The 23,592-nt window shown below is 41.4% G+C and overlaps 1 protein-coding gene across 9 annotated transcripts in view; it reads right to left on the bottom strand.

The window, feature by feature from the left end:
* CAPRIN2 (caprin family member 2) overlaps positions 1 to 19,285 on the bottom strand; it is a 41,442-nt gene extending 22,157 nt beyond the window's left edge. Inside the window, exons 1-10 of one of the 9 annotated variants that reach the window (XM_048056222.2) lie at positions 19,142 to 19,285; positions 18,038 to 18,300; positions 16,194 to 16,256; positions 12,551 to 12,637; positions 9,853 to 10,091; positions 8,415 to 8,497; positions 7,178 to 7,339; positions 6,657 to 6,700; positions 4,465 to 5,304; positions 3,571 to 3,612 (exon numbers count right to left, since the gene is read on the bottom strand). In XM_048056222.2, coding sequence (XP_047912179.1) covers positions 3,571 to 3,612; positions 4,465 to 5,304; positions 6,657 to 6,700; positions 7,178 to 7,339; positions 8,415 to 8,497; positions 9,853 to 10,091; positions 12,551 to 12,637; positions 16,194 to 16,256; positions 18,038 to 18,286 — 1,809 coding nt within the window. In that variant the 5' untranslated portion in view covers positions 18,287 to 18,300; positions 19,142 to 19,285. Of the gene's footprint in view, positions 1 to 3,570; positions 3,613 to 4,464; positions 5,305 to 6,656; positions 6,701 to 7,177; positions 7,340 to 8,414; positions 8,498 to 9,852; positions 10,092 to 12,550; positions 12,638 to 16,193; positions 16,257 to 18,037; positions 18,621 to 18,698; positions 18,720 to 19,141 lie in introns of those variants that run through there. The other 8 variants (XM_048056400.2, XM_066998567.1, XM_048056466.2 and 5 more) reach the window with 8 other exon arrangements.
* Positions 19,286 to 23,592: the final 4,307 nt, after the last annotated feature.

The following is a 23,592-nucleotide window of genomic DNA, read 5'->3' as shown; positions in this document are numbered from 1 at the left end:
TTAATTGTTTAATTCCTTAGTTGTCCCCTCAACAGTTCATCCCAATTGGTTCTCACTTCACTTTAAAAAAGATGAGAACATTTAATCAGAAAACAGGTGAGTCTAAGTTACCAGAAAAATCTGGAATATTAGTAAACTCCTTAAGCTGCATAAGTCCTGTTATTGACAGTGACACATATGACTGTCTAGATAGTCCAAACATTTTGAAAGCAGCTTGGGGGAAAGTAGTAAGCTTGCTGTAAGTATTTAAAACCATAACTGTAAGTGATTCTCTACGGCTTTGCAGCTTTTGTTTGCCTGTGCAACTAGAGGCAAATATGAATAAATAATTGCATTATTTCAACTAAACGAAATGTTTAAACACACAAAGATGTGTGAAAGCCTTTGCTTTCCTACAGTGCCAACATTCGTCTTTTTGGTAGGTTACTATTTCAGTATACTGTATAGTGACATAATTGAGTATTTGCATTAAGTCACTAGAAAGATATATAGCAGGAAATACATGTCATAACATTTACTTGTTACACTGGGTTCAAAACAAATGAAAGTTTCTTTTAAAGGACAAATTGGACAAAGACAAAATGAAGTGCCCTTGTCCAGTTTTAGGACAATCCCAGAAATTCTTGCATTTTCCAGCTGTTATCTGCAACTAGTCACTGCATTTGCAGAAGTTCCAGTAACATGCACAAGAAGCCTGCAGGGTTTAATGAGCTTCACAAAGCATAATCCATGTACATGCAGCAGTGCATTAAATCAGAAGAATGCATGTCTAGTATCTATGTGGACCACATAATGCTACTCATTCAGCTGTAGGAAGTTCTACTTTACCCTATAGCTAAGAGTGGTACTTTCACACTACCCCCAAAGTAAGTTCTGAAGCATAAGCAAGAGCTTTCATTATTACCTGTATTCAAATTATTGCTGTACCTTCCAATAATAAAGAACTAAAAAGTATTAAGGATCTAAGCACAGGACAAAAGCTACAGATGAATAAAATTAAATCTTGGCAAGTTATCCAGTAAGTTACTAAGAAGTCTGACTCTCCTTGTCCGTCACCATCTGCCCTCCCTTATACACAGACTTCACCTTAAAACACTTGCTGTCATGTCAAAATTCCTAATTAATGCTTCTCTACACTCTCTCCTCATTAAAATTTACTAAGACAAGTACACTACCAAACTTTTCCTATACATCTGCAGACAGGTATCAGGTTTTCCACCTTCAGCCACCTAACTAGGTGAAGTCTGACAGTGTCTGTAGGTAATATCAATCTTAAGTTAGACTTGCACGATAAACAAGTAAAAAGCAACTCAAGAGCATGGAAGCAAAAAAGAGACTGCAGTGTTTCACTTGTGGTTGTCAGAGATGATACAACCTTCTGCCATGCTTTTGCGATTTGTTAGTCTTATCTCCTTCACCTGACACTGTGAGGCCACACTCTTGGCAGTATGCTGGCAGCACTGTTTGCTTCAACTAGAAGAGCATCTATACATGGTTAGACTATGATACCAGGGCTTTAACCATGAAATGAAAACAGAAGTTTGCTAGTGCCTGCAAATATTCAAATCCACCAGCCAGAATTAACTGTAGGTCAAGTTACCTTATGTGAATTTGCTGTTCTGCTGGTACTTCAGTGTAGATGTTCAAAACTAGAATATTTTCTTTGCATGTGCATGCGTGAAAATGCATCAGAAAGTTGATTTCCAGTTCTGTGCCTTTATGAAAGATGCTTTGAAAAAGCAGATACTTGACATTCTTGATGTTTTTATATTAAGTTTTTTTTCTAGCCCAATTCCAAAGTACAATTACAATTCCAAAATTGTAATTGGGTGGTGTCTTTACAAGCTAATAGCAGCTTCTCGGTTTAGTAACCTGTTAGTCCAGCTCATAATTTACGCTTACCAAGATCAATTTAACACCAGTGCTGCAAATAACATTCAGCTGGAGTTTTAGACAGCACTGATAACTTTAGGTTTCAGAAGCATTGTTGTGATGAGTTAAACCCAAACTTTGACACTGCTCACATTCAAACTCCTGACACCTATGTCTCCAGAGGGCTGATTAAAAATGAAGTTCAAATGCCTAGAATTTGGTTTAGGACCCATTCAATTATTGCAAATTAATGTAAAAGCACTGACCACTTTGGAATTTTACTAGTAGGAATGCCAATATATCATGTATTTCTGTTTAAGTTTGGTTTTTAGACACTGAAGATCTTTTTGTACTTATCAGTACCATAACATACTATCTCACACTAGTAAAACTCCATTATATGATAGATACATGACCTCAGTGCCTCATTACATTTATTAGCTGTGGAATAGAGAAACAGCTAGAATGGTGATACCTAAGCCATAATCACTACAGTGATCAACTCACCAACTGTGCCATGTAAATAGTTAGAAATATAGTTAGCATTCACTTTCTTCTCCAAACAGCAGTCTCAGAACAAATCAAGTTGTACTGAGTGATGCACAAGCCAAACCATTCTGCTTTCAGAGGAGGCAACGAGTTCAGCTTACAAAGCTTCCTTGTCCACAGGTTGCACAAGCATTTATGTAGAAATAACAGTTAACAGACCTCCACATCAACTCACTGTTTTAGGCTCAGCTTCTTAAGTGTTGCAACTTGTAGTACATTAAGTTAAATCAGCACATTTTAAAATCTCAAAACCTAGCAATTTATTAAAAATGTCTCATACATTTCAGGGAGCAAGAAAGAATTAGATGTCAGCTCCAGAGAGCTGAAGTAACATGAACCTTTTATTTACCATGTGTCGGTCCCTGCACATGACCATTTTATAGGTTCTCCCAGGGAAAGAAGTGGATCCAGCACTCATTGCCACCTCTTGCTTTTGATCATAGAAAAGGTTTTATTATCCAAAAAGCTTAAAATATTAATTATATTTTTCCATATGAAGCTCAAGTCAAACCAAGAATGTTTTTAAAAGATTATAAAAGCTAGCTAGGTTGATGGTAAGCTATTTTCTGATCATTCATTATACTTATCATAAAACAATTTGGTAATAGCGGCTAAGCAAAAAAAGCCAACTGGTGTGATCTGCTACATAAACCAGTTGTAGAGTACTTAAATGGGCTTCATTTACTAATTCAGCCAGCCAATGTAAGCAATCTTACATTCCAACATTTGATTTAATTTGGCCAACTTGCACATCACTACTAAGACTCCTAGGCAGTCTTAGTTTCCCCAGTTAACCAGAGCTTCTTCACTGCATCAGAGTTTTGGCTACCTTTTAAGCCATCCATCTTCCCATCCTATCCTAAGTCAGATGCCCAGATCTCATTATAGATCACCTTGCTTTTTGCCAACACCAGAAACTCCAAAGCATTTTAAAGTGCTTGAGACTACTCCAATAGTTCAGATAATCTCAATTACATTAAGTCTATGCGTAGTTGTGTGCACACCTATTTGTGCTCAGAGTTAGTGTGAAAGAACCAAGTTTTGCACCTGTCCCACCACCACTGCACATTATGCTACTCAGCCTGAGGGTAAAGATCCGGCTGAAACACCTCACACCCATTTGGTTCCCCAGTGCTGCATGTTACCTACTCTTTTAATTTCATGTTCAACCTTCTGTTTGCGCTCCCGCCTCTAGGAACAAGAATACCCATTTTTCAGTTTTGCCAGGTTTACTGGCATGTTTTAAATGTAATCATTTGCTATGAGTAATAAGTTAATTTGTTTTCTTGCAGAAACAAGGTAAAAGTACTAACAGCATTTTGTATGAGAACTATTCATTCTTCATATTTTCTTCCTGAAGTCAAACTCAATGACATAACTGCACTCTTTGCTTTGTCTACCATCTTACCTGTCTTCTAGGTAAGGGGATTGTTGCTACCTGAGCACAGGTGAGGCAAGGTAATTTAACATGCAGCTGATAGCCTGCTTAGCTGCAAGCCCTGCAGTAGTTTTCATTTCACATTTCTAAAACAAACTACACTGTTAGAATTTCCAGGATGGCAGTACAGCTTATGCATTCATCTGGAAATAGGTATTTAAGCCCCTGTACAGTTGGTATTGCTTCATCTAGATGTTACGTATCTCCCAAATCAGCAGCTATTATAATCGAAAGTTACTGAAGTGCAATATGTATGCAGTCAGACAAAGTATTTGATCCCAGGATGAGTCATACCTGCTTGGTACTGATAAGGGTAGACAGAGCCAATAGCTGGGAATGAGCTAAGTTAATTCTTCTTATACATAAAGCAGTTATTCAAGGCTCAAACACAGCAATACTGTGTTGATACAGAAAGCCTAGCAGACCATCTTGCTATTCGAATGCAAACCTTAGCAGAATTGAGTTTACTTCCCCCAAGAAAGAATGAAATGGGAGTCTACACATAGGCCTACAAAACACACCTTGTAAAGCCTCTCTATGTGGCTTTAGTCCAACACATGAGTGTCAAAAGCTTACGACAGGTAATACTACATATGCCAACTCACTTCTTTGGGTTCCATATCAAACTTCTTTGGCCCCATCTGCTCCTTTGGCCCAACACTTGCAGCTCCCCAGGACTTCGGAGGATTCTGTAACTGCTGTGATGACACTTGCTGCTGCCTCTCAGCTGTTTCCCAAGCCTCTCGAGTTTCCTGCTTCTTTTGCTCTGGCTCCTCCCTAACATGTGCAGCAGCCCAAGCCTTCACAGGCTCCTGCTTCTTTTGCTCGGGCTCTTCCCTAACATGCATTTCCCATGATTTCACAGGTTCTGTCTTCTTTTGTTCTGGTTCCTCCCTAGTTTGGGTCACCCAAGGTTTTGGAGATTCCTGCTTTTGTTCTGGTTCTTCCTTAGCTTTGGTCACCCAAGTTTTTGGTGACTCTTGTTTTTTCTGTTCCTGGTCTTCCCTAATTTTTGCTACCCATGGCTTAGGTGACTCCTGTTTCTTCTGTTCCTGCTCTTCCCTAACCTTTGCTACCCAAGGTTTGGGGGACTCCTGCTCCTCTCGAACACGTGCTACCCAGGCCTTTGGAGCTTCTTGCTTCTTTTGTTCTTCTTCAACACGAGTCTCCCATGGCTTTGTAGGCTCACGCTTCTGTTCCTCTTCTTTAACACGAGCTTCCCAAGGCTTTGGTGAATCTGGTCTTTTTGTTTCCTGCTGCCTAACACGAGATTCCCAAGGCTTTAAGGTCTCTTGTTTCTGTTTCTGCTCTTCAATATCAACAAGCATTTCCCAGGACTTCGGTGGTTCTTGTTTTCTAGCACTCTCAGCTTCCCAAGACTTGGGCTCTTCTGGCTTCTTCTTGACAGAGTATTCTGCTTCAGGCAAATAACGCCTGTTGAGAAACTATATAGACCAAAGAAACTTAATGGCTCCAAGAAAACATTTTGCTACTACAGTTCAGGTCAGTTAAGTTAGGTCACCCAGCTACTGGAAGTTTGACTAAAAGCATAGCCTAGACAGTTTAAACACTAGCTACAGAAATCATGTGGCCAGCCATGGATTTATCCTACAACACTGCAGACTAGTTTTTGTTGGTATGCCACAGAAGCACGACACAGTTCTGAACAGTGCAAGTGCCACAAAATTGAGTGAATCTATGAGCCTCATCCTCAATGCTAACTGGAGTTCCTAAGCAGTGATAATATCAAGTTCAGTGTGACTTTTGTAAAGGTAGCTCTCAACCTTCTCAAATCTTTGGTATCTACGATTAGTCATTCTTCTGATAAGAGCAGGAGCACCACTGCCCACAAAGTGGACAACTCTGGTAGTCTAGTAACAAGTGTAACTGATTCTTAATTGGAGTTTAAATAGTAAAGTCACCAGTTTCTCAAATTCAGTACAATTGGACTTCAACTTCATGCTATGTTTTATCAAACAGTCTGGAAGTTCAACTAAGATATCCCCAAAGTTTTCCAGAGTTATAAACAGGAAGCCAATATCTGAAGGACTATAAGATGTATTGGCTATGTTTTTTCTGGCAATTCTGACAAATCACCAGAAAGAGGTTTAGAGACTGGTAATAACATTACCAGTATGTTACAAAAAAATTGTTCTAGACTACTCCCTCTAGTGAGGTATCAGGGAAACAGGGTCTCAGCATTTTAAGAGCCAGTATTTCCACTTCCACAAGGACAATCTTCCCCCCCTTTTGAACCAAGTCTAATAGCTTTTACGCTACTGCCAGTTGAAGCTCGAGTACCTAGAACTTCAGAGTCTGAAGGGCTGTTGATATAAGCCTACACACCCTTGTGTGCACAAGCCTGTCTTGGGATCCTTACTTTCCTAACACATCAGAGCAGCATCTACATCATTCTCAATCCATCAGTATAAGTCCTCTGCAATAAGCTCAGCTTTTAAAGACAGCTTTAGTAGATACCTATTTTCTCTATATTGTAGTACAAAAAGATAAGTTTGCACTCTAAGGGCTGATGCTTTGGTTTATTCAGAAAAGTGCCAGAGCATTGAAGTACTATATTGCTTCACAATCTCTCTCCATTTACCCCAAATACTTCAGAAAAGCCACAGATGAAGGTTAAGAAGGGAAATGCAACAAGGTCTGTAATGCTTCCTATATAAGGCAACACCTAAGCTATTGTTCAGACTCCCTTTTGAAGTTTAAAGGGCTGCAGAAGTGCAGTTATATTTCTGATAAGTCACGATGCTAAAGGAAAGCAATTAGCAGTGGAGTATCTTACCTCCTGTGGCTGTATTTCAGACTTCATAAGCTCCATAAGGGATTCTAGAGAAAGGATGTTAATTTGTTTCAACTGATCAAATGCAGAGAAGCAAGCTAAAAAATAGCAAGTCTTTAATTCTATTTAAATAGTAATACCAATCACTAAACTTGCTACTCTGAAAGCTCAGTTTGTCATTCAACATGAGTCATACAGACAATCTTTCACTTTTCAATTAGGTTATATATTTGCATAGGTTTAGCAAATCCACAATTTGCTTTTTGTCTGGTGTAAGAAAATGTAATATAACATTCCCACGTGGAGGTTTGCTCAAAAGGTAAAAACATCCTATTATCAATTAGATTTTCTTCTACAATATTAGTCAGAATAGGGCTGCAAGCCCTTCCAGTTCAGTTTTAGTTACTGTATTGAAAGCAAGCTATAAGCAGAGGATTAGGTTTAGCATCAAGCTATGCAAAGTCAGTGCTCAGTTCAAGCTTATCCCAACATTGACACAGAAACTGAACCCTGAAATATTCCACCTGTTTCCTTGACAGACTCTCCTTTTGAGATTTGTCTTGTCCTCTCAGATTTTCTATTTACTTCTTCCAATTCTTTTACCGGCACAGGGGTGCGAGGAGCAGGAATACTTTCAAAGTAACCAGAGTCTAGAAGTTTGGATAACAGGTCCTTCATATGTTTATCTGAAAATTAAAAAACAAAAATCCATGAAAAATATGAAAATTCAAAACTGAGTATTCAGATTACAGATCAAGTCTACTTCCTTTATATAAAATAGCAGCTTCTCCAAGTTCTTACACATCTCACAAAGTTAGACAAATATTTTAAAGGAAAGATATTTAGACTGATCTACATAATCTAGTTGAAAACATCTTTGCATTCCAGAGTTAAGACCGAAGCTTATATTTAAAGGCATATAAGATGAATATTAGCAACAGTTGATTGTGTTGTTTCTTACGTGCTTAGAAAAGGATTTAGCCTTTATAAAAGGAAGTGTTGATACTAACAGAACATTGTGCAGACTTCAGCATAAGTTAAATCTATACAAAGTCACTATGAAACTGCCCTGCAGGCTTTCCTTCCAGCGTTAAGATAATGTTTTGGGAAGAAAAACTGAGAACTGAAAACAGGAGCAGGGGAAAAGCAAGCAATTGCTTCAGAGCTTTTGAAACTGCACATTCTTCCATCTGTCCTTCAGAAGTCCCCCAGATTCTGGTGTGTTTGCTAAGTGGACATTTTCAATAGGTCATAATGGAAACTGCACTGTGGATTATCAGAGATCCCAGCAAGTTTCACTAACAACTATCCTTTCTCAGTGTGGTACCCCACACTACATTCAGACAACACAGCAGTATATTCAGCTAAACATTTCATGGCTGAGAAGCATTCCAGTCTTAACCCACTTATACATAACTATTCAAAAAGCTCCTCACCGCTGGTTCTATAAGGTATTCATGCATAAGCTTTTGCATTACTACCATAGTAATTCCCCAGAAGAATCTAGACATGTGCTATATATTCTAGGACATCTGTAAAAGACAATAGTTTATTTCTCCAGGGAAAGCTTACTACTTCATTGTTGTTGACCTGTACTTAAAAACAGAACCTAAACAGTAATTCTTCCTTGGAAAGCTGAGTTACACACAACACTTGAATGTACATGGAAGGCTACTAAATCAGGTACTTTATTTTGTTTTAAGGTATTAAAATAGAACACAAACTTCAGATGTAAGTTATTTCTCTAGATCACACACTTACATGTTGTTCCAACTACAGGCTTCTCACTGCCTTCTAGAAGGTCCCAGAAGTAGAGAGATGATTGTTCCATCTGATCTTCAACACTAGAAGAAATAACAATTTTACCAGGTAGAGTTGTATACAAAAATCAAGTTTTACAGTATCCCTATTATCCTTAATTTTAAGATAGTGAAGGATGTTTTAAGATAGTGAAGGATGTTTCGCCTTCTGGAATAAGACATTAAACAGTGAATCCTGAAAGCCCATCATCCACTACTGAAAATGATTCATCTATATTTGTTATCTGGGCTTGATTTAGTCTAGCAAATATAAGTTCTGCTGTTCGCAATGACAACAAATTAGCCTCTCTATTCCACTGGGCCATATGGCTGGACTTCATTCCAAGCCAAACCCAAGCTCCCAGACAGGGAAACAATTGCTGTTTAATCAGCTGATCACCTTGTTAATTGGACACGTGCAGGGGCAGCCATCAACAGCTCTAGTCCTTCTGCTTTGGCACAGGCCCACAATCAACCCCACACACACTACTGATTTTAAAGTGCAACAATATGAAACAGTGTCAAAGAAAAGGGTTATGCCTTTTGTGGAAATGTAACATACAATGAGAATTAAGCTAGAAGTTAGTTTTCCACCAACATGAGATGTTCCTATTGTGCTTTCTAAGTAACTGTTCTTTAAAAGCTCACTTTTTAGAGCAAGGATAAGGCTAGTTTAGCACACGACAAGTAGTTAATTTTAGGAACTTACGTTAGAATAGAAAAATAATTACTCTTTTCCATAAAATGTTTCAACTTCCCACCTAGTAAGAGCTTTTTCTATGTTTACATAGAATTCACTGCACTATCCTGAGACAGTCAAGGTAAATATTATAAGCAATCACAGTACAAGCATGATGCCAAATTAGTACTACTCTACACCACAGCCAGTTACCTTGCAGTGAATGACATACAGTGCTAAAATATGACAAGTTCTAAAAACTTTACCAAAGCCTAAAATAATAGGAAGAGAGCCTCAGGACTACGTTAGATTCCTTTATTCAAAAGCAGCATATCTCAGTCACCACATGAACGCAACAGGGAACAGATCTCCCGTATTTACTACACATTTTCATTACACAAACAGCAAGACCTGAGGGAAGCACCATGCCACCAGCCTTCCTGCTTACAGTGTTACTGGAATGCCTCCCCAGGGCCCCACGGCAAGACATAACATAGCAGGGTTTGTATGTAGTTTGCACAACTGGGAAAGTATGCAGCAGCTTTCTTTTAAGGCCGAGTAAAATATTTTTGCCATATTCCTAGTCTCAGACTAGAGCAAATATACTGAATAGAATTTTAATTAGTTTCCAAAAACATATTTCAAGACATGGCAGTGTCAAACAGAGGACGTTTACTGTAGTAAATGAAGCATACTAATTAGACAAAAATCTTTAGCTTACCTCAAGTTCTCATTTCTTTCTGGACATGTCAGTTTTGCAAATCTTATGAGGTAGTCTAGTTCTTTAGAAGGCAAGTATATTGCACCATTTACACCACCTTTGAAATCTTTCTGAACATGCTCTTGAGTGAAGTTCTGCAGCACATACTGGACTTGAAGTATTGTACGCAGTTTTTTCTTCTCTGCTTCAAGCTTCAATAGACTCTCTCTTCTTTGAGCCTTTCTCTGTGCTTTCAGCAGCTATTTCAACACAGGAATTCAACAGTTAAACACCAGTGGTTGAATAACAGAACACACCAAGTTCTAGTATTGATCATCCTACATTGACAAAAACAACTAATCTTGGTTAGATGACAAGCTCCTAATTATTTCTTCAGATACCCAACCAAGACTTTCCAAGTCCCTCCTCTGGCAAAGCTCCCTATTTCTCCATTAATTCTCTATAGCTATAGATTTTAGTCAAACTGGATACTGGCAGATTCACTCCTAATATTCCCCTACAATATTTAGATCCCAGTTGTGGCATCATACCTGACCGCTAGTTACTTTACTGTAACTGCTACCACAGTTCAATATAGGGAAGAATTGATACCAATGCACAAATGAAAGCCCAGCCCTTTATCATGTGAAGTTAGTGATGCACTTGTCTCAAATCTCTCCTAGCAAGACAGCTGCCTGTTCATTTTGAATATTCCAGTTTAAGTGATACAGCAGAACCCTACAGTTACTCTTCCATTGGCAGAAGACTAAAGCACTGAAGAAGCAAGTGTCAGAATATACGCAGCCTCCATGCATTTGAGGAAGTTTCTCATCACATACTAATAGCATTATGCTGCAGAAGCTAAGTAACTCCAAGACTCAATGCCTTGATATGGAGTATCTGAAGTTTCTTTGCAAGAAGTGAAAGTGTGCAGCTTTTTAGAACACACTAAGGGGCATAAGGACACTCTTGCCAGAATATCCTCTAGCATTCCAGTAATAGGTATTTGCCCTAGAATCCACATTGGCAAAGGAAAAAAAAGTGTTAGCCTTTGAATATAGGATAAGCTCAAGAATAAATGTAAACTAGCAGAAGCTAATGGTAGATTTTTGATTACTAAAAATACCTGCACTAGGACACACCATGTCACAAATCTTTATTTCTGATATTTTATGGGCACCTACACAGAGGAAAGCAATATGAGACAGTCCATATTTTGACATTGAGCACAGTGGTTTGTGTTCAATGTACAGTGATTAAGTGAATCCAAAAGCAGCACTCATTAAAAAGGCTTAGATCTCTACTCTCACAATGCAGTAAACCTCTCAAAACACTACCTGGAATTTGGAATTACTACATATACAAGAAAAGAAGCCTCTAAGAGGAACTGCATGGGTCTCAGTCACAGAAGCCATTTTATTAGTCCTTTAACATTACAGAAGAGGCAGAGAAATAAAGCGAGAACAGTGACTAATTACATTTAGCATCCCCAGCACTACCTTAGATCATATCTTCTTCATAAGGACAGTATTTGCCTGAGAGCCAAGAGACCAGTTTCTCCAGTAGTCAAAGAAAGCACTTGGTTACATAAAAATGTAGTGCTTTAAACCCTGAATAAAGTACTAAATCTGACTTGCCATAATTAGAGATGACTACAGTAAAATAAGCAAAGTCCTCAGTCTTCAGTAAAGTTTCACAAACAGCTGTACTCACTAAAGCTAAAGCAACTTAACCCCAGCACTTCCCACCATACTGGGAACTCTCCATCTAGCCCAGCCTCCAGAACAATGAAGGATGACACAATCTGAATCAGATCACTTAGATGCTTGGTGCAGTCAGGTCTTGAAACTACCTGAGGATATATATATATCAGCTTTTCTAGAACTACTCTAGTGCTCAATTATCCTCAGAGCAACAGTTTCCTTCCTATCTAGTTAGAATCTACTATTTTATTATTTTTTCCTCTCACCACATACCTCAGGTAAGAATCCTAGCTCCATCCTTTCAATAATCTTTTTGGTATTTGATGGCTAATATTACATCTCCTACCAAGCCTTCACTTCTTCAAGCTTAATAAGCCCAGTTCTTCCAGGTTCTCACCACAGGGCTCATGCTCCAGCCCCCAGCCATCCATAGGCCCCCCACTGGACTCACTAAGTTTGTCTATAGCCTTTGCATACTGAATAACCAGAACTAGACAGATGGTTTAACAAACACCAGGTAAAAATAATCAGTTCCCCTTGATCTACTGGCAAAGAGTCTAGCCTTCACTGTCTAGGGTACACAATTTACTTGCTTGCTGCCCATGAGAACCTCCATGTACTTTCCAGTAGTTGTTCCTCCAGTACTTCACTCCTATGCAGGGCATGAGTACAGCCCAGGCACAAACTACCAGCAAAATGGTTCATGGTTTCAAACCTACATAAACTGGAGTCACCTCAAACACAGCCAAGCATCAATGCCTCAGTTTGCCTAAGTATAAGTTTTTATAGCGGTACACAGCGAATAACTACATTCTTGAGGTCAAGGGTGCCCAAAGTTGTCAACATTTACTGATCTGCTCAGCTACTCCAGCCAGCATGAGCAGGTTGCTCCCCTGAGTTCTGAAATAGAAGCTTCCTGCAGTCTGTGTAGTGGCATACAAACATAGCCATTAGAAGAGCAACACAAAGTGTGCAGTCACCTCCTGATAACATCATGACCAACAGTTTATACTTACATCTTGGCTAAGACCCGAAAAAGTCTTCTGAAGCTCCTTGGCAAATTCTAAGTTGTGTACTACTTCATCATATTTCTCTACTGCCTCCTGAAAAGGAACAGATAATACATTTTTAATGCTTAAGACCACTCGTCGCATATCAAATACAATCTATTTTAAATCTCATTGAGAACTACTCATTTAGTGGGTACTTCTCTGAAATTGTAGCTTTAAAGATACTGTCTGTAATTGGTACTTTACATTTAGCTGAGTATCATTCATCCATAACAACCTGAGATGTAGTACAAGGCCAGCTCCCACCACTGCTCAGACACCATACCATTTTATCTGTATGACTTTTCAGGGAACATCCTGTTCAATGCTTGGTATACCAATGCCAAAACAGGAAAGCCTAAATACCACTGTTACTTCGTTTTTCATTTTCCTTTTTGCTCCTTTAGGTCTCAGTCAAAAAGATCTGCTTAACATCAGATGCCAACATTAAAGCTTAAAAAGAATACAGAGGATAGACAAGTTCAGTGCAGAACCTCTACTCTGATGCTTAGCCGAATGTCTCTGCAGATAACTCAGAAGCTTTAGAAAGTTTAGAAAGCTAATGATACAGAAGGCAAGTCATACTTTCAGAAAGTCCTGCAAATTTGGTTTCTACAAATCAAGCAGTGTTCTTGCCTTCATTAATGGCTTTAATGCACATTTTACTCCCTAGTCTTCAAAAAAGAAGATTCTTAATTGCATTTTGATATACCCTAGTTTTGTGAGTTTTCCCTTCCCCACTGTCAGTTAATTTTATAGGCCTCCTTAACAGCTTTGAAGATAACAAAATGCTGTAGCTCAGACATGCTGTACATAGCTCCATTTAGCATAAGGCATGCCTGGGAAGTAACACATTAAATTTAAACTTTGGTTCACATGTGCTTTACACTCAGTTTGGTTTATGCTTGTAACAAGACATTGAAGTTGTACTAGCACTGGTTTGTCAGCCTAACAAAGGTCTTTCAATGGGTATTAATGTTGACACAAATGTTTCATCATTGCAGTGAAAAACGCTTAGTCTGTCCAAGTAATATTTGGGATATGCAAATCAATGTGCCTAAGCAACTAGAAAGCAAGTTACAGGTCAATTTGTTCCATCAGGTTGATTGTTCAGTCACTTGTACTCACTTATTTGTGATATACAACAGATTACAGTAACTCATGAGCTTCCTTGTGTTGAGTACTATTTATAGTAATGTACTCAACTAGTATTTTAAGTCAGACATCAATTTATCAAGCAACTTCTGAGAACTAATTATCGGGTTCATGAATGCTCAGAAGAATTTGACCTTTAAGACCCCAGTGCCCACAGATTTGATGCGTAAGGAAGACTCACAGGCTACCACCACCAACTTACTAGGGAGATTGCAGTGACTGCTTTTAACCTTGCAAACTCCAAAGTAATACTCCTTACCCTGAAATACCAAGGACTGGTTATCACTGCTCAGACAAACCGTAACACTGTGGGAAAGCAAAAGCTTTCTTTTGTCACATACCTGTTATTAACATTCATTAGGAGAAAGAATGTTGGAGTGACAGTAAGGAAGAAAATCTACTGATCATGCAAAACAGTACAACATTGCCAGTGAGAGCATTAAACTTGCTGGAAGCTCCTCATTTTTGAAACATTCGTTTCCTAAAGTAAGGCTAGCACACAGCAACTCTGGCAGGCATGCACCATGAGCAATTAGTTTAATTCAAATTGTCTGCAAAAACTAGCTCATCACTAGATGTACCCTGCTCCCTGTGTAGAAAAAAACAATTAAAAATATAAACACCAAGTTGCATTAGAGCTCCACTATATTATGGGCACAAAAGCTTTATTTAGGCAGATGTGTGAACTATTAACCTGTGCTCTAATTTCAAACTACCAGGTCTCAGTATTTGCGTATGCATTGGGAATTTGCACATGAAAGGTATGTATAAAAGTAGTACTCCTGTATCTGAACCACTGAAACGAGGGCCTTGACTAGATTAGTTAAATACTGAGTTGATACATACTTTCACAACAGTTATCTGAACAGTTCGGATACCAAGTCACTTCACTAGCAAGGTTGACCCTCATTTTCCATTTCAGAAGCCTGAGACATCCTAGAAACTGTGATAAAAATATTTGATACTTAAAAGTTAAGCTCAGTTGGGAATAGTGAAAGCCAGTAACGAAGTTCATATTGCAAAGTCAATGCTACTGAATGCATCTGCAGACAAAAACATTTACAGAATCCTTTGCCTCATTAGTCCCCTGCATCTTAATTTCACTTTAATCTGTTGGCTTATAATAGCCCAGAGTATAGACCAAACAAAAGTCACCTTTAGGAGTAGCTTTAAAACACGTGTAAGTTGGCTTAGTCTTGAACAAGAGAATACTAGTCAATAGCCTGTTATCAACAGAAGACAACTGATTAACATTTGGATCTGAACACAACAGCAGGCTTTTCTTTTAAAACTAAACCTGGAGTCAGACTGAACTTAGTTCTAAGAGATAATCATCTCACTCCAAATGATCAGATTTAATTTAGTTGCTCCTGAACTTAAGGAGGACAAGAGAATATATCAGATCCCGTAATTTAACACTTAACTATCATGCACTCCAACAGGTCTATTCTACCTTTAAGAAGCAAGTTATTTCTGCTTTTATCCCCTTTATTGCAAGTTATTATTTATAAATGACTCCAAGTAAAGTTATATTTATGCTCTGAGACTGCTGTATTACAATAAAGATAAGCCACTGAGTTATTTTTCTAGCTGGCCAGCTAGCAGGATCCAATACTGGAACTCAAGTGACAATGCCCTTTGTCACAGGACTCTTCTTAAACATGTCTGTGAAGTACTTCTGAAACGACCAGGGCAGTAAGTCTTGTTGATTATGTAGCACCTTGGTACCAGACACACTTAAGCAGCAATAACTTCCATGTTGCAGAAAGTTGCTTTCTGTTCTAGCATCCATTCAAGAACAAGAAAAATAGCCAGAACCACTATTTTAACACCAGGCAAATTTAAACTTGCTTCCACTTGGTGGAATGCACCACATTTATTGATTAGTAATCTTACATCTTGGCATTCCAAACTCCAGCAGTCTTAGGTACAAAAGAGACATTGTTCTAACAGCATTTGAGTGCAGTAGTGACTCCCAGCCATCTAATGGCAGCACCAGGACAGGGTAGTTTTCCCAGTTAGGTCACAGAATCATCTAGGTTGGAAGAGACCTCCAAGATCACCTAGTCCAACCTCTGACCTAACACTAACAAGTCCTCCACTAAACCAGTAACTCATTGCTAGATGATGGCATTTTTAAGCCTTTCAATCCCATGCAGGTTAGACCAAAGTCTTCCTTTTACCAACAAGGCCTATATCAATTATACTTCAACAACTACCAGTAGCCAACAGCTGTGTAACCATCATGCAATTTCAAGTAATACCTATTAATGAAGCCTTGAGGTCTGTTCTACCACTGCAATGCCATGTAGGTAAGCTGCATATGAACATCTCAAAGAGGTATAGGAGCACTGAAGCTTCTGTAAAATTGTACTACCACCTCTTTTGGCAAGCTAATCTAGGATGTTTGTTTGAAGGTTTTAAACCCATCCACTCCCACATAAAGCAAGCTTACCAACTGGTCTTGATTGAGGGCTTCTCCCTTCTTCAGTCGATCTTTGTAGTCTTCTAGCTTAAGCTAGCAAAAAAAATCAAAGTCAGTTTTTATATTGATTTCTAATGTCAAGAATTGGGTATGAATGAAGTTAAATATTTTATTTCAAAAAGTCTGAATGCTGCAACAAAATAGGAACTTTCCTACTACTCATTTTCAGGAGAAGAGAACACAGATTTTGCAGTCTCAGTCTCTAGGGCTGCCTACTTTCCCCCCCTTCAGTCTTGCATTTTTACTTCTTTTGTTTCATTTAAGAAATAACACATTGACCCTAGACCTTTAAGGGGCTCCAAGCACATCCAGTGTCCTCGTTTGAGAGCATTGGGCATTTAGTTTTTCCAAGCCAATGCTGCAATTTAGTTACCTTAAGCTGGATGGAATAGTTTTACTTCATTTCCTGAAACATATCTTTCAAAATCTGAGATCATTTATGTCAAAAAAATTATTGCACTGTTTCCTAAGAAAACAGACAACTCTTCAAGTAGAAAACACGTTTTATTTCTAATTTACTGAAACAGTCTTTAACAGCCAAAATGAAGGATGCAAGACTAAGCTACTGGCTTACAAGCTTCTTTAAACACAGGAAAAAGAGGGAGTTGATTACCACAAAGATGAACATCATTTCATTTGTATATCTGCCTAGACAGGCTTTATTGACACAGTATCTAGAGCTAGGAATACTTTCTATCATTCTAGCAAGTCACACTTATTTGCTGGTGAGGCCATATTGTCTACACTCACATGAGCCAATCAAAAATACTGGAGAAATTCACAGCAGTATGCTTCCTTGGACAGAGTTAAAATACAGCAGAGTTGCTTAATCACAAAGGAAACATGCTTATCTGAGATTATTCAGAATTGCAGCACAATGCATGACAAAAGACAGCAGTAATACTGCATGCCCTGCAGGAGGATCAAGTCTTATAACCATATAGCCCGAAGCCTGATCTAGATCCCTCTTCTCCCCAACACATAACATGTAATTCTTTTCAAACATTTATAGAATCTCAACATCCATACAATTGCTTTACTTATAATCCTGACCCAATATTGAAAGCAACAGCACCATCATTCTTTTAATCTTATAGAAAAATGCATCTTCCCAATTAAAAATCTGGCACACACATAGCTTGCGTACCTCAGTACTTACTAACACCAATCCCTTAAAGAAGGAACAGTTCAAAGTCAGAAGAACAGGCTTTGGGGGCTTTCTGCATAGAAGCCTTATAGTTAGTAACATTTGTCTATAGATATAAAATAAAGAAGTCGATCTATGCAAAGTATATGGCAATACATATTTAATAAAGTTTGACGTTGCCATTAGCCAGAGGAAACACTGCTGCTCATTTGCAATTTTACATATAACCCTACATCCTAATATTAGATGCATGTAATCAATAGAAATATGAAGACTTTTCTAAGACTGTAAGCTATCTCAGATCGGTTCTATGTTCATTCTGAACTTAAGTCCGCCAGAGAAGCATCCCCTGTGTCAACCAATATTCAATTACCTTTGAATTACCAGAGAGCAGGTTTACAGTAACAGCTACTTTGCTGCTTCGCTGAAACAATGCTATGCTCACTATTCAATGAGAAATAGCCCATTTCAGAACAAGGAGAGTAAAGAACACCATTTTCTACTACACAGCAGTTCTAAGTGATAATAAGAAATAAATCCGTGTTCAGGTCATTTCACAGGTTATTTATAAAATCCTTTATTACTATGCACTCCTTGCTCCAGCTTCTGTACACATGAAATTTTACAGTTAGCTGTTTGGAAGCATGCCATAGCGAAGGAAAGTTACCTTCTTTTTCTCAATGTTCCTGATCTTGTGTTTGAGGCAGATAAGCCCATTATCAATGTAAGTCTCGTACGCCTGGGAAGGAGAGGCCGCCGAGTTGAGCGCAGTCTGCAGGGGGCTGGGGGAAGGCTGGCTCTCCCCCGACGCGTTCACCTGCTGCTTGGCCGCCTTCATGCCCTTCTCCTCCCCGTCCTCTGACCGGCCTGAAGGTGACGATGGGCGGCGGAAAGGGGCTTGGGAAAGCTGCACCATTGAAATGGATGGAGCTGCAAAGAAACTCCGTTGGCGGGGCGCTCTCCTCGCCAGTCCCGTCCTTTCGCAGCAGGGCGCGGGGACCCGGCAGGAACCGAGCCGGCCCCCATCTTTTCCTCCCCCCTTCCCCTATACCCGCATTTAGGTTCCCCTACATCCACAGTAAGGATTTCGGTAACCTCATACCCACGGCAGGGATTTTAAAGCAGGGCAGAGCGGGTGCATCGCCCGAGCCTCCCCACCCACCCAGGCCCCACAAGCCCTCCCCACGGGCGGGCCCGGCGAGCCCAGGGGATGCTTCCAGAAGCCCAGGCGGCCCCGCAAGGCCCGGCCGCTCCCCGCACGGCTCCCCCCGCCCCGCACGCGGGGCGCAGCCCCTGCCCCCCTTGAACCAGCTTCGCCCCTTCGTGACCTTCGCAGCAACCAGCCGAGGCGGCGAGATTCCGGATAAAAAAGGGAAAATGTAAAAAAAAAAAAAAAAAAAAAGATAGGAAAGAAGCGGTGCGGAGGGAGGGAGGCCGGCTGCCGCTTGCGGCTCCCCCCGCATCGCCCCGCTGCCCCCTCAGGGAGGGAGGGGCCGGCTTTAACCTTGAGCGCCGCGCCGCGAGGCGATGACACCACACTTCCCTCGCCCGCCGCACCGGGGAACGGAGAAAAAAAATTAAAAAATAAAATAAAATAATAAAATAAAATCCGCAGCCTGCGGGAGGAGCCGCTGCAGGGCCCGGCCCTGAGGGGAGAGGGAGGCCCCAGGGATCGGCTCCCTCCCCACGCCCGGCGGCCGCTGAGGTGCCGGTACCGATACCCCGGCGCCGGTGCCCCCGTCCCACCGCGCCCGGCCCTGCCGCCGCTCACCTCGGTGCCGCACACGCTCAGGCCCGCCCCGCCGCCCGCCCCCCGCTTTATATAGCGGCCCCGCGCCGCCGGCCACGGGGCAAGGCGGGACCGCGCCGCCGGGGCGGGCGGGGCTCGGCGCTGCGCTCCCCGCCCGGCTGCCAACCCGCGGCGCCGCCGCCTCGGCTGCGCCCACCCTCGGCCTCCCGCCCGGCCCCCACCGCGCCTCACGTGCCGGGGCCGGCAGGGGGCGCGGGGCGGGGGGGGCCGCCCCCCGTCAAGGTCGGGGCGCTGCTGGTGGGCGGTGGGCGGGCGGTCCTCGCCGTGCGGGGTGGTGTCCGGGGGATGGACGGCTTCGTAGGACCATAAAGATGTAAAACACCTCCAAGATCATCTGGCCCAACCATCCCCCTACCACCAATGCCACCCACTAACCCATGTCCCCAAGCACCACGTCCAACCTTCCCTTGAACACCCCCAGGGACGGTGACTGCACCACCTCCCTGGGCAACCCGTCCCAATGCCTGGCTGCTCTTTCTGAGGAGAAATGTCTCCTCATTTCCAGCCTGACCCTCCCGTGGTGCAACCTGGGGCCATTCCCTCTAGTCCTATCACCTGCGAGAAGAGGCCGACCCCCAGCTCCCCACACCTTCCTTTCAGGGAGTTGCAGAGAGCAATGAGGTCTCCCCTGAGCCTCCTCATCTCCAGACTGCACAACCCCAGCTCCCTCAGCCGCTCCTCACAGGACTTGTGTTCCAGGCCCTTCACCAGCTTCGTAGCCCTTCTCTGGGCACGTTCCAGGGCCTCGATGTCCTTCTTGTACTGAGGGACCCAAAGCTGAACACAGCACTTGAGGTGCGGCCTCACCAGAGCAGAGTACGGGGGGACGATCACCTCCCTGGTCCTGCTGGCTACACTATTCCTGATACAAGCCAGGATGCCGTTGGCCTTCTTGGCCACCTGGGCACACCGCCGGCTCATGTTCAGCTTCTTTGGCGCCCTGAGGAGTGGTTTCTGGGGGAGTGCAGCCCACCACTGACTTCATGGGAAAGGGGCAGGAGGCATGACACTGCCATGCCTTGTGCTGCTGTTCATGACAGAGAGGTGCCCACAGGCACCCTGTCTCTGACCATGTGTCACAGCAGTTTCCCTGAACAGCGGCCCCAGGACAGGCTGACGTGTCTCTCCAGCAGAGAGGATTGTCGCCTTAGTGCAGAGCCCGGGCTCCACCTGTTCACCACACGAAGCCCAGCTGCACCCTTTCAATAGCGAATTTTGGGTGGCCACAGGAAAATATGAAATATTGATCCGTGCCTGTTTAGACTGGGAGAAGGTGTCTTTCAGGCCACTGCAGGGCCCTTTGAGGAGACTTACAGGTCTGATCGTTTATGTAACAAAAGATGTGTGTCCTCTGTAAATGAAAACCGATCACTGAAACACTTAATAGCTAGTAAAGCCCTTAAATCCAATGAATATAGACAATGAAGCAAAGCAAACTTTTGTTAATCTCTAACGATGACATCAGTGCCACACAAGGTACAAAAAGAGAAAACACACCTTTCAGAAAAACCCGGAGGATTAAGATGGAATTGTTTTTTGTGTTTCTCTTTTTGTGTCCGTTAGCACAAAAGCAATAAATAGTAAAGCAAATTCAGAGGGAAAGTGATGAAAATAGAGATATACATCAGTAAGGAAGGGTTGTAAAGAGAGGCTTTACACAATGTGAAAGGTTCTCACATAGTACACAGGATAGATGACAGAAATGGAGAAGGAATCATATAAAAGAAAGATTGCATTTAAAAGAAAAAAAAATGCAAATGATAAATGGTTCAGATGATGAGGGAGACTTCACAGAATAACCCAGAATCTGATTCAGTAAAACCCAGAATGGGTTGTAGCATCCACAGCCTTGCCTCTTCTGGTTTAATTGTCAGTGTAAAAAAAAACTTTATTTTTCTTGAAGTCCTAACTCCTAGAATAAGGTAATTGTGAGTCTAGTTTGCGTGACTGTGAAGAATGCTAGTGACTAAGACAGAGCTTGTAAAAAGATCTCAAAATATACGTAACTTCACTATTCAGGAGGATGCTAACTCAAGCATTTTGAAATTCAACCTTCTTCTGGTGCAATGCCAGCAGCAGATGTTACCAAATATTTTTGTTCCTACAGAAGTTTGCACGCCTGCTTGAATTCTTGCCATTGACTTGAACGGGAGCAGTCATAGTACCTGACAAGGCGAGGCTTGCTTGCTTTCCCAGGATCAACAACGTCCACTGAAAGTCCTTCAGATATATTTCTGTTCTTTGTGTGGTTCTGTTCAAAGCTAGCACCGATGGGCTAGATCCTTGCAAAGTAATTATAAAATGGATGACCAATTAATGCATGTATTAATAACAAGTCATAATTAATGTGCAGGCACCTGGGACTATTGTATAAATCATAATTACAGATGGCAAACTGCTGTATAGTGCACTTTTACAATTAGGAAATTCTATAAAATAGGGAAAAAATGAAAGGAGGATTAATAGCCAAATCCATATTTAAAAACAAAGGATATTTGAACTTCATTTTAAAACAAATACAAAACAACTACTTGAGACTGATGCTATTTGTACATGTACAGTATATATGTGTAGTCTTCAGAATGCCCTAAAGAGAGTTATTAATGGTCCAAGGTCAAGCACATCAAAGTTAGGAAATGCCAGGATTAAGAGCAGCCTACATTAATTAAACTCCATTTTGCAGATCCATTCTGAGATCGTCTAAGTAAACGATCATACAGTCTATCCACATATAGATCAAATAGATCGCACTGTCCAAGGCTCTCAGTATTCCCAACTCTGGGATTTGTGTGTTTTGCTCCAGCGTCTGAAGGGGATTGCTCTTTAGTGGCTGAAAAAAATACACTTTGATCTTTTTCATGTTCAAGTGATTCTGCTCATCCCCTCCAACCAGGACTGCCCTAATTTTTCACAGTCCCAGTGGTTTATCCCACTCGCATTTTTCTTGCTTTCCTATTTCCATTCTTGTACCCCAGGCTCAGTCTTTCTGCCCAGGTCTGCATGTTGCCTGCGTAAAAGGCTCCTGTGTGAAGCAGTATCTCCTTTGCACACAGAATCAGAAAATAGAGAGTTGAAAGGGACCCACAAGGATCATTGAATCCAACTCCTGGCTCCACACAGCACTACCTAAAAATTAAACAATACGATTCCAACTGTTTGCCCAACCATTGCCAGTTTTCCTCAGCTGCCACAACCCTTCCCGCTCCCCATGTGTCCTGGCTTCCAGCGCCAGTCTGCCTCTCTCCAGAGCCGGTGAGCCAGCACCCAGTTGGCCATGGTGGAGACTGGGACCAGGTTCCTGATTTCATTCCCTGCCATCCCTTTTATTATTGTGTCGTGAAGCCCCAGAAAGTTAAAGAGGTGTGTAGAATAAGATCAGCTGCTGGCTAACTTTAGGGAAGACGTACAGTAAATATGTTGCAAAGATTTCATGGTGATGGACTAGAGCCTGCTTCAGTCACAAAATATCCCTCAGAAAGGTAGACCAAAGCATTTTAGGACCAACAAGGGATAAATCAGTAAGATCTGACAAAGAGGAATATGAGTCAGAATTACACCCCGTTTATTGGAAGAACCTGGAGGATCTTAGGAAATGTGTTGCTGCAAGTCTATGCTATGCTGCAAGTAATTTTTCCATGCACACCTTGTGGCTACCTGTCTGCTGTTCAGAAGTCAAAGCCAAGGAGCATGGTGAAAGGATGCTTCACTTGGTGTCCAGCGTTGCATCACATGAGCTGCTGCACTCCCCAGTGATTTCAAACTAACTTTTGCAAATGTTTCCTAAAGATACAGTTCTGTCTTTTCTCAGCCTGTTCTTCCCTTTACACTCCAGCTCCTCATCTCCTTGTCTTTTCTTCACAGGATCCTAGTTTCAGTTTCCTTGTGTAAAACCTTTTTCTCCTTCCTTTTTTACCTCTGTGTTCAATCCTGCCTAGCAAACTGATTCACATTCCTGATGTTCTTGTGCAGCCAGTGCCAGGGCACCCTTTCCAATTCCCAGCCAGTTTTAATCTCACTCAGTCCTAACCTTGCCAGAATTCTTGTTTTTTTTTTTTTTTGATTCTTTTGCGCTCCCCTCTTTTTTCTTTCTTCCACTTTCTGCATTTTCATCAGACATTTCATTCTTCTGTAACATTTAAGGGAAAGAGGAAAAGGAACTATGAAAGTAAGCAGAAATCTTTCTCCTGCCTGGGAGCAGCCATTACAAGCTTAGTCAAATTCTCCCTCCATAGCTCCAGGACAAACAGGGTATGGTTAATTAAAGTCCATGTTAACATGTATAAGATCTGTAAGGCAGCAGAGGTATGCTCACTGGCAGAAGCATCTTTGGAGAATTTACAAGCTCAGCTGAATAAACTCTCTGTGGAATATGTGCCTGCGTATAAGCATATTGCACAAAAGCCACTCCTTGA

Source organism: Anser cygnoides, chromosome 1 (assembly GCF_040182565.1).
Source record: "Anser cygnoides isolate HZ-2024a breed goose chromosome 1, Taihu_goose_T2T_genome, whole genome shotgun sequence".
Classification (NCBI taxonomy): Eukaryota; Metazoa; Chordata; class Aves; order Anseriformes; family Anatidae; genus Anser; species Anser cygnoides.
Note: the sequence above shows the minus strand (reverse complement) of the source record. Positions and strands in the feature narration are given on the sequence as shown.